The sequence below is a fragment of the Trichechus manatus genome, unplaced genomic scaffold, assembly GCF_000243295.1.
Source record: "Trichechus manatus latirostris isolate Lorelei unplaced genomic scaffold, TriManLat1.0 scaffold00132, whole genome shotgun sequence".
Taxonomy (NCBI): domain Eukaryota; kingdom Metazoa; phylum Chordata; class Mammalia; order Sirenia; family Trichechidae; genus Trichechus; species Trichechus manatus.
The window spans coordinates 2,308,721-2,322,646 of NW_004444068.1; the positions used below are offsets into that span (position 1 = coordinate 2,308,721).

Consider the following 13,926-nt stretch of genomic DNA (forward strand, 5'->3'; position numbering starts at 1 on the left):
TCTCTTTTATATCTCAAAAGAGATTGCATTAAGACACTGATCTTGTCAACCTCATCAATGTAACCTCATCAGAGTGATAGAATTTACAACACATGAGGAGATCACATATAATCTCATCATAGTGGTAGAGTTTACAACACATAAGGACATCACATCAGATAACACAATCATACAATACTGGGGATCATGACCTAGCCAAGTTGCCACACACATTTTTTGGGGGACACAATTCAATCCATGACATCAGTGTTACATCTCTTTTAGGAGATTCTTTGCTTCCTCTCTCAGCTTCTTCTCTTTTCTCCCTTCTTTCTTCCTTCTGCTTCTTCCTGTTGCTTCTCTTCTGCTTCTTTCTGTCTGAAAAGCTTCTGTGGGGTTGGCTGCATATATCAACAACTCTGTCAATTTCAAGACATGGCCCCTCCCAGCAGGGGGCCACAAAACGATCAGTCCCCTCTCCTAGACCACAGAGACTTCATTTGCATATGAGGCTACAGACACTTCATTTGCATAGTCTATTGACCAATTCCTGCAAGGTACATACCAGTCACAGGGCAGGCTGCAGCCCAGGGCCAGACAAAAGTTGTTTACAGTTTACCCTGGAAATGTTAGTCAGTCTGGACAAGGTAACAAACCCTCTGGGACAGAAAACTAGGGCAAAGGTAACTCCTCAGGGCTAAGGGGAACGATCTCTCAAGCTGTTTTTCCAAAGAACCAAGGCAAAAGGCCACATAAAGGAACTCATTTAACCATACTCCCAATCTCCCTCACCCTCCTCCCAGCACTAAGCAACCACTGGTCTACTTTCTATCTCTATAAATTTGCCTATTCCGGACATTTCATATAAATGGTGTCATATAATTTGTGATCTTTTGTGACTGGCTTCTCTCATTTAGTATAATGTTTTCAAGCTTCATTCACGTTGTGGCATGTATCAGCACTTCTTATCTTTTGGCTGTTATAAATAATGGTCCTATAAACATTCTTGTACAAGTTTTGGCATGAACACATGTTTTTATTTCTCTTGAGTGTATACCTAGGAGTGGGATTGCTGAGTCATGTGGTAATTCTGTGTTCAACCTTTTGAGGAACTTCCACACTGTTTTCCAAAGCAACTACACTATTTTACATTCCCACCAGCTGCCCACGAGGGTTCTGATTTTCTCACATCTTTGCCAGCACTTGTTATTGTTTGACTTTTTATTTCTAGCGATCCTAGTGGGTGTGAAGTGGTATCTCATTAGGTTTTGATTTGCATTTCCCTAATAGCTAATGATGGTGAGCATCTTTTCATGTGCTTGTTGGGCATGTGTATAATCTTCCTTGGAGAAATACCTCTTCAGATCATTTGCCCATTTTTAAATTGGGTTATTTGCCTTTTATTATTGAGTTGTAAGAGTTCTGTATATATTCTAGATATATGTTCCGTATTAGATATATTATTTACAAATATTTCTGCCATTCTGTAGGTTGCCTTTTCACCTTTTTGATAGTGCACTTTGAAGCACAAAAGTTTTTATTTTGATGAAGTCCAATTTATCTATTTTTTTCTTTTGTTGCTCGTATTTTAGGTGTCATATCTAAGAATCCATTGCAAAATCTGAAGTTATGAAGATATACCCCTATGTTTTCTTCTAAGAGTCTCATAGCTTTAACTCTTACATTTAGGTGTTTGAGCCATTTTGAGTTAATTTTTATATATGGTGTGAGGTAGGAATCCAACTTTTGTATGTGGCTATACAGCTGTCCCAACACCATTTGATAAAAGACTTTTCTTTCCCCATTGAATGGTCTTGACACCCTTGTTGAAAATAAGTTGAACACAGACTCATGGTTTTTATTTCTGGACTCCCTAATTCCATTCCATTGATCTGTCCTTATGCTGGTACCGCACTGTCTTGATTACCCTTGCCATGTAGTAAAAGTTTTGGAATGGGGAAGTGTGAGTCTACCTGCTTTGTTCTTCTCTCCCAAGGTTGTTTTGTTTGGGTCCTGTCTTAGTTATCCAGTGCTGCTATAACAGAAATATCACAAGTGGCTGGCTTTAACAAACAGAAGTTTATTTTCTTATAGTTTAGGAGGCTAGAAGTCCAAATTTAGGGTACAGTCTCTAGGGAAAGGCTTTCTCTCTCCCTGTTGGCTCTGGAGGAAGGTCCTTGTCTCTTTTGAGCCTCTCCTCCTGGGAAGTCTTCCTGTGGCTTCACATCTCTCTTTCCCCATCTCAGCTTGCCTAATCTGCTCTTTTTATCTCTTGTAAGAGATTAACTCAAGACACTGTCCTGGATTGAATTATGTCCCACCAAAATATGTGTCAACTTGGCTAGGCCATGATTCCCAGTATTGTGTGGTTGCCCTCCATTTTGTAATTTGATGTAATCTTCCTGTGTTGTAAATCCTAATCTCTGTGGTTAGTGAGGCAATATTAGATTATTTAAAGAAGATTCAGATGAGGTACAATACTCTTACTCAGGTCACATCCTTAATCAGATGTAAAGGAAGTTTCCCTGGGATGTGGCCTGCATCACCTGTTATCTTAGAAGAAATACAAGGAGAGAAAAGTGAGCAGAAGGATAGGGACCTCATGCCACCAAGAAAGAAGCACTGGAAGCAGAGCATGTCGTTTGGACCCAGGGTCCCTGCACTGAGAAGCTCTTAGACCAGGGGAAGATTGATGACAAGGACCTTTCCCCAGAGCCCACAGAGAAAGAAAGCCTTCCCCGGGAGTTGGCACCCTGAATTCGAACTTCTAGCCTCCTAGACAGTGAGAGAATAAATTTCTGTTTGTTAAAGCCATCCACTTGCAGTATTTCTGTTATAGCAGCACTAGATAACTAAGACACACACCCTATACTAATCCTGCCTCATTAACATAACAGAAAACTCATTCCCAAATGGGATTATAACTACAAGCTTAGAGGTTAGGATTTACAACACGTATTTTGGGGGGACACAGTTCAATCCATAGCAGGTCCCTTGCAATTCCATATGAATTTTATAAAATCAGCTTGTCATTTTCTACAAAGAAGTCAGCTGGGAATCTGATAGGGATTGCATTGCATCTGTACATTAATTTGGAGAGTATTGCCAAGTTAACAATGCAAATCTTTTGATCCATGAATATGAGTTGTCTTCTAGTATTTTCTTCTAATACTTTTATGGTTTTAATTTTTATATTTAAATGTTTTATCTTTCTGGAATTTATTTTTGTGCAGGGTGAGAAGTTGAAATCTAAGGTTTCTCTTATCCAGATGGACAGTCTCTTGTCCCAACATCATTGCTTACGTAATCCACCCTTTTCCGATTGATTTGAAATGCTACCTTTACCATACCATATACAGAATTTTTATACATAAATTAACTCATTTTTTAGTTCACTGTCAGTTTCTTGCTCCTTTGCTAGTACCACATTATTTCAATTACTGTAGCTTTTTAATAATTTTGAAACCTAGTAGGCCAAAGTTCACTTCTTCCCCATTATTCCCTTTTTTCAAAATTATCTTGTCTGTCTTCTGCTTTTACTCTTCCAGATCCTCTTTAGTATCAAGTTGTCAAATTTACTATGTTCCCTCTAAATTCTCTTGGTATTTTAATTGGCATGACAGATCTGGTTTTAATTATTTCTTTCTTCTTTTGACCAAAGTTTTGTGTTCTCATCTTCCTTTATTACTTGAAGTTTAAAATTATGACCTATCTGCTCCCTAACTTTAATGATGTTTTTCGTGTTTCTTGCTTCAGTTGTTTTTTTGCCTATCTTTTACTTTTGCTTCTAATATGGTGTAGCAGAGATGATCTCATCTAAAACTGTCAGCAGCGTTGAGATCATTTTTAAAACCAACTTTGGAGAGCCAGACATTTTCAGGGCTGTGTTCTTTCTCACACAGCTCTGTGGTGTATTCTTCTCCCACCTGGGATTGAGTTTAAGGCACTTGTCTACCAATTACATAGCTGCCATTATCGCTAGAATCATTATTATTCTCCACCTAACTGAATTCTTCAACAGGTGAATAAGTATGTTTGGGGAGTTACGATATTAACCTCAATTGATAAGGCATGCATTTTAAGTAAAATAAATAAGTTAGTTGCACAGTTACAAGGTGGGGAAATTTTATTTGATAATACTGGTGAGCCAGTCATGTTTTGAAAACAAAAACAATAAACAAATGACCTGATGTTTAAGTTAATTGCAAACTCTGTATGAGTTACGATCCCTGTTGAAAATAACAAAGAATGTACTTCAGGTAGCATTGCAGGAAGTATGACATCTGGATTAAGAAGGTAATAGCTCCAGCTGTGCTGATCAAACCGTATTTATAGTTTTGTGCACATATTTTGTGCCAGGGACTAAGCTAGGTGCTCAGATAGAAAATCGAGAGACATAGCCCACTTACAGTAGATAACTAAAAATAAAGAATAACAGGTTTTATGAAAATCCAGAAGAGGGGCATCTAATACCTGGACTGCAGAGTCTGGGGACAGCTTTTAAGGTAGAGGTGACACACAGAGTATACATGGACTTTGAGGTAGAACTATGGCGCTCTCTATCTATAGAACTTTATACAGATTCTGTCTCCTCACTCATCTCAATGTCTTCGTGTGTAAAACAGTTAGTAATAATCTGTTTCACACTTTTTTGTAAGCATTAATGCAATGGTGTATATGTGGGAAGGAAGCTCCTGGAGTAGAGAGTATGGCACATGGCAATCAGTCAGTAAATTGTATGGAATGTGTCCATTTTGAAGTGCTGGTAGGAGCTGGCCCAGCAGAGAATGGCATTACCAGCAGAAGGAAGGGTGTGCACCAAAGCTGGGGTGGTTGAACTGGAACCTTTCTGGAACTGCAAATATTTAATCTAGTTGCAGAGTAGGGTACATGTAGGGGCGTAGCTGAAGATGAAGCTGAGAAGGGAGGCAGAGGTAAGATTTTCAAATGCCTCGTTGAGGAGTTTGAGAGCTATTCAGAAAGTGTTATTGAGTCCTTGAAGGCCTTAAGTAGGTGAGTGCCCAAAATAGTTTTACCAGTTAAAAGACTGGTTTGTTACAGACATGGGGAGGGGCAAGGAAACTATTTGAGGCAGGATATCCAGTTAGAGCAGTGGTGATCAGCCCAGCTGTACATTGGAACCATGTGGACAACTTTTAACAATCTGATGCCCGGGTTCACCCTACATCAATTATATCAGCAGCCCAGGGATCAGACGTAGACATTGGTGTTTTTTTTTATTGCTCGCTAGGTGATTCCAGTGTTCAACCACAGTTGTGAACTGCTGACTTAGAGGGTAACTTTGTTCACGCCAGAACTGATGAAGTTCCAAATTAAACAAATGCAGGGGCACAAAGGAACCAAGTTAAGGAGAAAACAAGGAGGATATTGTGGTCAGTTGTATGAGGGAGGGGGTTGAGAGGCAAAGTTGAGGGAAGATTATTTCTGGTTTGGGTCACTGGGTGGCTGATGGTGATGATCATATGCCAATGCTTTGTCAAGACTCAGTCATATAACAAGACTGAGAACATGAAAGAGAAGCAGATTTGGGTACTAAGCCTTGCTGAGTGGATATGAGAAAGATCAAGAATTTGACTTGAAAACATGGAATTTTAGGGAGAATGGTCCATGATGGCAGATGGGCAGAAAGAAAGCTAATGGTATAGTTGAAACTCAGGAGGCAGAATAGATAATGGATGGGTGAGATTCCCGAGGAATCAGAAAGAGCCAAGCAGAGGTGAATGAATTAATTTATATGAGAATAAGGGGTATTTCCCCTCAAAGAGAAAAAAGTAAAAATTAAACCAGTGCTGATAAGTTCACAGGTTGAGGAAAAAGAGCTGTAATTTTACCTTACAGCCTAATTTACTTACTGCAGGAAACATGGGTATCTGCTGAGAATTAGGAGATAAGAGAAGGGGATTAAGGAATGTGGTCAAGATCTGAAATACTCGAAGAAGGGAGCTGCTTGAGGAAGGAGACTAAGAAGGAGGTGTTTTTTCAGTCCTGCTCCTAGCTGTCTTCCCTGCCCCCTCAGGTCTCAATATTGGCCCTCTTCTCTTTCATATACATCCTGGGTAGACTCATTGGTTGTGTTCAGTTCCACTTGTTACACTCTAACAGAACCATTGATAAATTGAAGTTTGTCCAGAGGAGTAAGTAGATGATATGGAAATTTAGAAAATTATTGGTTGGTTTTTTGTTTTGTTTTGTTTTGTTGGTAGCACTGTGTTACCTTAATTTGAAATCTATTGTTAAAATTCACTTGAAAACACTATGTGGATCCCACAAACCCCAACATCAACAGCTAGTTAGCATCATGTTTTTTTTCCTCTAGTATTATAAAACCCCTAAAAACTACAAACTCAACATTTTTATAAACATATTAAATTTTATATAAAAATCCAGATACTGTTTGAAATTCTGTACTATAAATATACTATAAAGAAATTCAAATAGATGTTTATTTTACTTTTCATCATGTTAGACTCCATACATTTTTTTGTTCTGTGACATCTAATAAAGATCTAACTTGATTTCTCAATTATTTGATATAAGCTATGATATGTATTATGTATTCCCTAGATGTTTTCTTCTGTAAAATCAAACACCAGCAAAAAGCCCAGTAGTTAATTGTCAGATAGATTGGAACTGTTTGTTTTATAGATTGTTTATTCAGTAGAATTAATTGTATTTACTACAACAAAGCAGTCATTAGTATGGCTTTTCCGTAAGGTTTCTTGTTTAGAATTTGCTTCTTGAGATAATTGTAAATTATTTTAGCAAAACTGAGGTTGTGACTCTGGATGTGTAGATAGGCAGGTAGAAGGTGGCTATGATATATGACAGAACTCTAATCTAATGTTTCAATATCATTTCAGGTAACATTTCATTTGTCGCATTTCCAGCTCCCAACACCAACTCACCAACAAAGATTTTACCAAAAACCTTAGGACCAATAAATGTGAATGTTGGACCCCAAATGGTAAGAAAATCATCAAATCTTAGAGTTCAAAACTGTGCTTAGGCAATAATAATTTAAAATCTAATTATAGTGAAGATGTTAGGTCAGGTTTTCCAATTTCAGTTATCTCTGTTGCTTGTTTAAAAAGTTTTGTTTTTATGTGAATGTAACTGGTTAGGTAAGTCTTGAAGGGGAAAAAAAGAAGATGCTGGGCTCTTCAGTGTTTAATCTTCATGTATTTGAATCTGGATTCTGGACGTGTAATTAAGGTTTTTACTCCTTTTGTGAAGCTTTTCATGTTTTTAGTTGCGTAATTAAATTGATTTGAAATGTGTTATGTTTTATACTCTCCTTCTCTTTTCTTTTTCTTATAAAGAAACCTTTACCATCATAAACTATGTACCTAAGAGTTAATCTATATGATCTATATGTAGTGCTATTAATTTGAATTATTTCTGTGTTAAAGAACATTTTAGGGAAAAGTAGCATGCCAATTCATTTTTATCAGTAGCAGTAGACATAATGAATGAAAAATGGAAAATATTTAACTGTTTTTTTCTAAAGATTTTGGTTAATTATGCCAGAGCTTGATGTGTATAGAACTTTCAGAAAACCTTATTTAGTAGGGAAATAACTTTTACTGATAGTTTTCCAATTAAAAAAAATTCCATTTGGTAGGGCCATAACTGTGAACCTGGATTAAATACTTTATCCAAATACTTCAAGAAAAGTGCTCAATATATTCTAAAATCCTACCAGAGAACAAAAAGAATTATAACCTCCTAGGGAAAAAATTCAAACAGTACATTGGGCTTGTGTACAAAGTCAAGTGCCTTCATTAAGATTATCTAAAATATATGAAATGTAAAGCATGCTCTAAGCATGACATTGCTGAGAGCAGCAAAAAACAGAAATCAGGCTGTGAGGGTTTAATTTAGGGCAGGACAATGGAGAGTAGGAGAAAATAAGAAATTTGACGAGGTCGAAGAGCAGGGTCATTGTGAGGACGTGAGAGAGTTGGGAAGACAGGAATTAGAGTGAGAAAGTAGGATTTTAGACCAGATGCATTCACAAGAAAAATAGTTCTGGAAAATATTCGGGTTCAAGTCAGGTAATGGATTGCTGCGGTAGAGATAGAAGGTCCCCAGAGTTGAGGAAATCAAGGTACCGAGAGACTGTGGTGGTGAATGAATGATCACATAGAAGTCAGCCAGAGTGATGGCAAAAGTTGAAGTGGAAGAGAAAATTTGGAATGTATCAGAAGTTTTGATGAATGTGTTCCTTTGGCTTTCTATTAAACGTAGACATCCACCCACCTCTCTTAACATACATATTTACCCAAACGCTAATTTAAAGCTGGGCACAGTGGCGCACGCCTGTAGTCCCAGCTACTTGAGAGGCTGACACTGGGGGATCACTTGAGCCCAGGAGTTCTGGGCTATAGTGCGCTATGCCATATTTAAACGTGAACTGCTCCAAGACTTCACCTAATTTAAACGGCCTCAACTACCATTAGCAAAAGTGCTTAAACATTTAAACAATACCTTTTTGTTTTCAGTACGTTCTCATTTATGGAGCAGTAAGGATTTTTTTTAGGGGGGGTGCTGGGGGCCCATAATGTCAGCGCTGTGGACTGTGTTAAATTCAAAGTCACTTAGACAAAAATATCTCTTAACATACATAATGATTTCAGAAAGTCTTATATACGCACACTTCAGGCATAGAAAGCCATTTGGTCCGTCAAGAACTGTTAACCATCAGCAGAATCCAAACTAAAGATCCCCCACAATTTTCTGTCCGTATGTCAAGAATGTAATCTAGCACCAAACCTCACAGAGCCTTAAACTCAGGTAAATGTTCCCATTTCAAGGTAGCTCAGGGTCTGTTTTCAAACGTTTGCTAAGCATTTGCCCCTTGCCAGTCACTACAGTACGTGCAAATGAAATAAGGCACCTGCCTTTAAGTCAGTATTTTGAAATGTTTTTATGTAAACACCAAAATCAAACAAATATACCCCAGCTTTATGAGTCTAGTCCTTACAGTACTCCTCTACTTTGAAAGAATATTTTCTATGATATTTTTAGCAATACTGCCAGTGCTCAGATTTGAATTTCTCTTTTGGAAACATGTAACATTTCTTCCCAAAGGACTAATCTACAAAGAAAATTGTCAGTTTGAACCAATATGCATGTAAGTCATTACACAGTGCAGTTCTGACAATGGTTAAGTAGTCATGTAAACTGCTAACCCAATCACTGCAAGCCTCAGAATCAGCAAAACAGAGGTCAGAAGGAGAGGAGACTTGGGGCTCTCCCTTGAACCAGGCCAGCCCAAGACCTCACTTCATCTGTCTACTTCTGAGGTGCTTTTCACAGCTCTGAGTCCTTGGAGCAGGAATCAGAATTGTCTTTTTTATTCCCTAATTGTTGTAGGACCCCCATTTCTAGATTCTCTTTATCTTCTTTTCTGAACCCCTGCCCCTTCTTCCAAATAGCAACATGATTTTTGAAACATTTTGTTTAGTCAGAGAATTCTTGAACAAAACCTCACCCGTTTGATTTGCTCCTTACAGTCTTTTTTCTCTACCTACCCTTTAAACTTCGCATGTCTCTTGGAAGCTAAATCTTAACGGTAGATAGAAATTTCAAAAGGCTCCAAGGGGGAAAAAATAATATCTGAAGTTGTATTCTGTGACTGTAGAAACTAATTTAGCAGTAGCTGTTTTATTCTGGGGTTCTTACCCTCTCTTAGAGCTGTTTACTGGGATTTTGTACCTTCAACTCGTCAGATCCCTTGGCCCCATTGAGGCTGCAGGGTAGCAGATGTAAGTACTTTACGGAGAGTTTTCACATATGCAGAACAAAAACTCTGACAATGTTATCAGAATAGTGTCACTTTTGAACTTACAGAAGTGGAGTCAGGAAGCTGGTCATCTAAAGCTCCCATCAGCAGTCAAGTAAAAGAGTTATGTGCTGTCCACCTACCATATAGTAACAGACCTGTAATAAGTTATGCTAAAATGTTTCCCTCGGTATTGTCAGGTAGGACAAGAGGTCATACCTATTTAGGATAGATGGCTTGGGTCAAAAGCAGAATACTCAGACATTTGGAGTTACTTCTTTGATCTTATAGTCATCCACAGAACCAAACCTTCGAGGGAATAGAAAATGTGAAAAAGATTAAACTACTTTGAGTGTGTTCATATGTTTCTGACTTGTTGACGAGGACAAGTCAAGAGAACTAGAAATGGCAGGTGCTCATAATGGCAAGACTCAACTCTTCAGTCTGAGCAAGATTCTAAATGCTGACAAGTCTTAGGGTAGTAAAATTAGGAGGGATCTTAGACACTATGTAGTCCAGCTCCCTCAATTTATAGACGAGGTGACTGAGACCCAGAAACACCACGTGATTTACTGAAGGCAAACTAGAACTCTAGGGGGCTATTGTTATTCGGCGCCATCAAATTGATTTTGACTCATAGTGACCCGTGTGACAGAGTAGATGGTCTTATAGGATTTTCTTGACTATAATCTTAAAGGAAGCAGATCGCCAGGTCTTTCTCCCAGAGAGCCACTGGGTGGGTTCAAACTGCCGACCTTTCTGTTATCAGCCAAGCTCTTAACTGTTTGTGTCACCAGTACCCCTTTTTAGGGCAGACTAGACATTAAAAGGAGCCCTGGTGGTACAGTGGTTGAGCGCTCAGCTGCTAACTGGAAGGTCAGTGGTTGGAACCCATGAGCCGCTCCAAAGGAGAAAGATGTGACAGTCTGCTTCCGTAAAGATTACATCTTAGAAGCCCTGTGGGGCAGTTCTCCTCTGTCCTTTAGGGTTGCTAGGAGTCGGAATCAACTCGATGGCAACGGGGGAGACATTAAAAGATCTCACTAATCCAGAAGCATTAATCTGTAGTCTTTGGACCAATAAGATTTTCAAGGTTTGCGTTTTTCCCACTGATGAGGTCAGCGAATAGTTTGTTGTTTTTATTCTTAGATTCTCAAAGAGATCTCAAAGAAAGCTAAAAATTTCCCTTTTAGCGTCTGAGTTCAGAAGGTGAGATTCTAGCCTATTGGATTGTAATTTTACCTTGTAATCATGGTTATTTTATTTTAAAGGTTAAAAATCATATGTTTCTTGTAGTGAAAAACTGGAATTTTGTCAAAAAAGGAAATCCTTTAATATAGCACTTTATAATTATGTAGATTATTTTTCCCTTCAGAATACATAAGCTTTCTTGACTTTTCTTACTGTAGATGGCAGTAGTATATAAGGTATATTGATTGAGGGCAGAAAATCTCCAGAATGAGATTCAATTGCTCTATCATTTTCACAGCCTAACTGTAACCTATTGTCAGAGAATCCACATGATTACATTTAAATTACAAATGCCTTTTGTTTATTTGGGAGAAGCTCTGAAATTTAAAGTAAACGCTCACTTTTCTTAGTCAGATCAACTGAATATTAGACCTATGTTTTAACCTCTAGTTTTAATTAGGGATTTCAAAATTAAGGTTCAGGGTTATAAAGCATGTCCAGCTCATCACCCATAGAAACAAAATCGCCTGTACTCAGTGGTGATCACATCCTGTTGACTTTCCTTTGGTTTCATCTCTTCCAGCTCATGACTAGTATCCTAGTTTAGGAGTTCAGCGCGTCTCACGTGTTCTTCTGACTTGTTCTTTCAATTCAAGTCTCTCATCCTTCCAATTTATTCATTCAGGAAATGTTTATTAAGGGCTTACTATATAGCAGACCCTGTGCTAGGAGAAAGGCACAGGGTATTGGTAGAGATAGTAACTCTCAGATCAGCAAGGAAGAAGATCAACTAACATCTGATGTTGAGAAAGAAAATAAACAAGAACTACTAGTACACAGCAGTTCATTTCCACAGTCCTGCTCAATAAACATCCAGTTTTTCTCTACTTCCTGTTTTCCTTCTTTGTTCTTTTCTTTACCCTTTAAGTCAGGTAAAAATGAGGAGCTTGTAGGCTACTAATAACAAGCAGATATAGAAAAAGAATTCCCTAATTAATAACATTGCACAGGTAATACAGTCTGTTTCAAGGGTGAGTTAGAATGCTTAGGGTTGCTTTTTGGAGACTCTTGTTCTAGGAAGAGTAGACCAGACTGATCAGATACTCAAATTCTCTTTCTTAAGCTGTCAGTACCCAAGATCAGCATAATAGAGAATGATTGTATGAGGTAGTGATTGGTGAGAACTCTGCTCTTTATATTTTCTTACTCAATTTTATATAATCCCTCTAGCATATAGTGAGCAAAGAAACGACTTCATTTCAGTGTTTTAAAAGTTGAGTCTTCTGTCTCAGTTCAGTAAATATGTATTGTGCCTTCTTTATGAGCGTCTCCTAACACTGCTAAGCTTTGCAAAGAACACAATTGAGCAGGGCACTTTCTCTGCCCTTAAAGATCTTCCACTGAGAAAAGAGGAATGCGTGGTCACATTGTAGGGATGGCAAATAAGGTCACATAATAACTGTGTATAAATGTTTGTATGAGAAACTAGCTTGAGCTGTAAACTTTCACCTAAAGCACAATTTAAAAAAAAAAAAAAATCTTCCACTGACGTGAGGGCTGGGGGTGGGAGGTACTTTAGAAAGCCAAGCAGAATTTGATGAGAGGTACAAACACATTGTCTAGAAATTACGTTTTCTCATGAGGCAAACTTCTGAATGCCTTGTGTAATAATCCTGGGCATTTTGTAGACAATGACAATTCTCTGGACATCTGTCAGTATTATTGTCTTTTTTTATTATTAACTATAAAATTAACTTATTAAATTATTTCTTGCGTGTTTACAGGTGGTAATATCCACCTACCCTCAAACTGGCATAATCCCAAATGCAGATGATAAAGTTCTTAAATATTTAGTAAATGGCTAAACGTTGATTGGACTTTAATAACTAAGTTTGAACTGTTTGTATAATTCAGAGGTTATTGCTGGACTGTTTCCTTCAAATGCAAATTAAGAGATTGAAATGCATTCGAATCCTTCTTTTGGTTCCATATGGAACAAGTTAGCAACCAGCTTAAGGGGAATCATACATTATAGTTGAACCAATGAGTCAACTTAGACTCTGTGGCTCTAGAAACATGTTTCAGTCCCTCAGGGAGACAGGAATTCGCACTTTGATATGCAGTAGAAATAGAACGATTTCTTTTGTTTTAAGAGCTGTTTTTTTCTTTAAAATTATATATAGTTCATACAGATGCTTTTACTTCTTAATTGGAACTTGAAAGAAAAAAAAACTTACTATTGTGGAAAATTTCAAACCTATACAAAAATAGAGAAAACCTCTATGTACTCAGCAATTGCTTCAACAATTATCAACATAGGACCAATCTTGTTTCATTAATAACTCCCTTCTCTAAAATATGCTCTTATTTTTTATTTATTTATTTTTATTGTGCTTTAGGTGAAAGTTTACAGAGCAAATTAATTTCTCATTAAACAATTAATACACATATTGTTTCATGACGTTGGTTGCCAGTCCCACAACATTCTCTGCTCCTCAACCTCGGGTTCCCCATTTCCATTCATCCAGCTTTCCTGTGCCTTCCTGCCTTCTTGTCCTTGCCCCTGGGCTGGTGTGCCCATTTAGTCTCATATACATGGTTGAACTGCATGTGTCATTGTTTGTTTTAATCTTTGGCTGAAAGGTGAACCTCAGGAGTGACTTCAGTACTGCGTTAAAAGGATATCCGAGGTACCCTTATTTTTTTGATGAAAATACTTTAAAAGATAATACTAGGGTGCCACATTGGTAGTTTGTATTAACTATTACAAACATCTTTGGAAAAAAATACGTTCTGTTTACCAATGAAAATTGTAAGAAAACCTGAGAGTTTGGTAACACATATCAAGGAACCTTTTAAAAGTCCGTATTCACAGTTGCATTAGTTCCCTTTCTGGAGTCTATCCTTAGGAAATAAAAATTTAGGCCAAGATTATTGCACAAATGTGAGTT

The 13,926-nt window shown here is 37.7% G+C and overlaps 1 protein-coding gene across 8 annotated transcripts in view; it reads left to right on the forward strand.

Annotated features, from left to right (window-relative positions):
- TFDP2 (transcription factor Dp-2) overlaps positions 1 to 13,926 on the forward strand; it is a 230,826-nt gene that overhangs the window by 169,746 nt on the left and 47,154 nt on the right. For all 8 annotated transcript variants that reach the window (XM_023739335.1, XM_023739334.1, XM_023739339.1 and 5 more), the window contains one exon: positions 6,861 to 6,964. In XM_023739335.1, the coding sequence (XP_023595103.1) occupies positions 6,861 to 6,964 (104 nt within the window). Of the gene's footprint in view, positions 1 to 6,860; positions 6,965 to 13,926 lie in introns of those variants that run through there.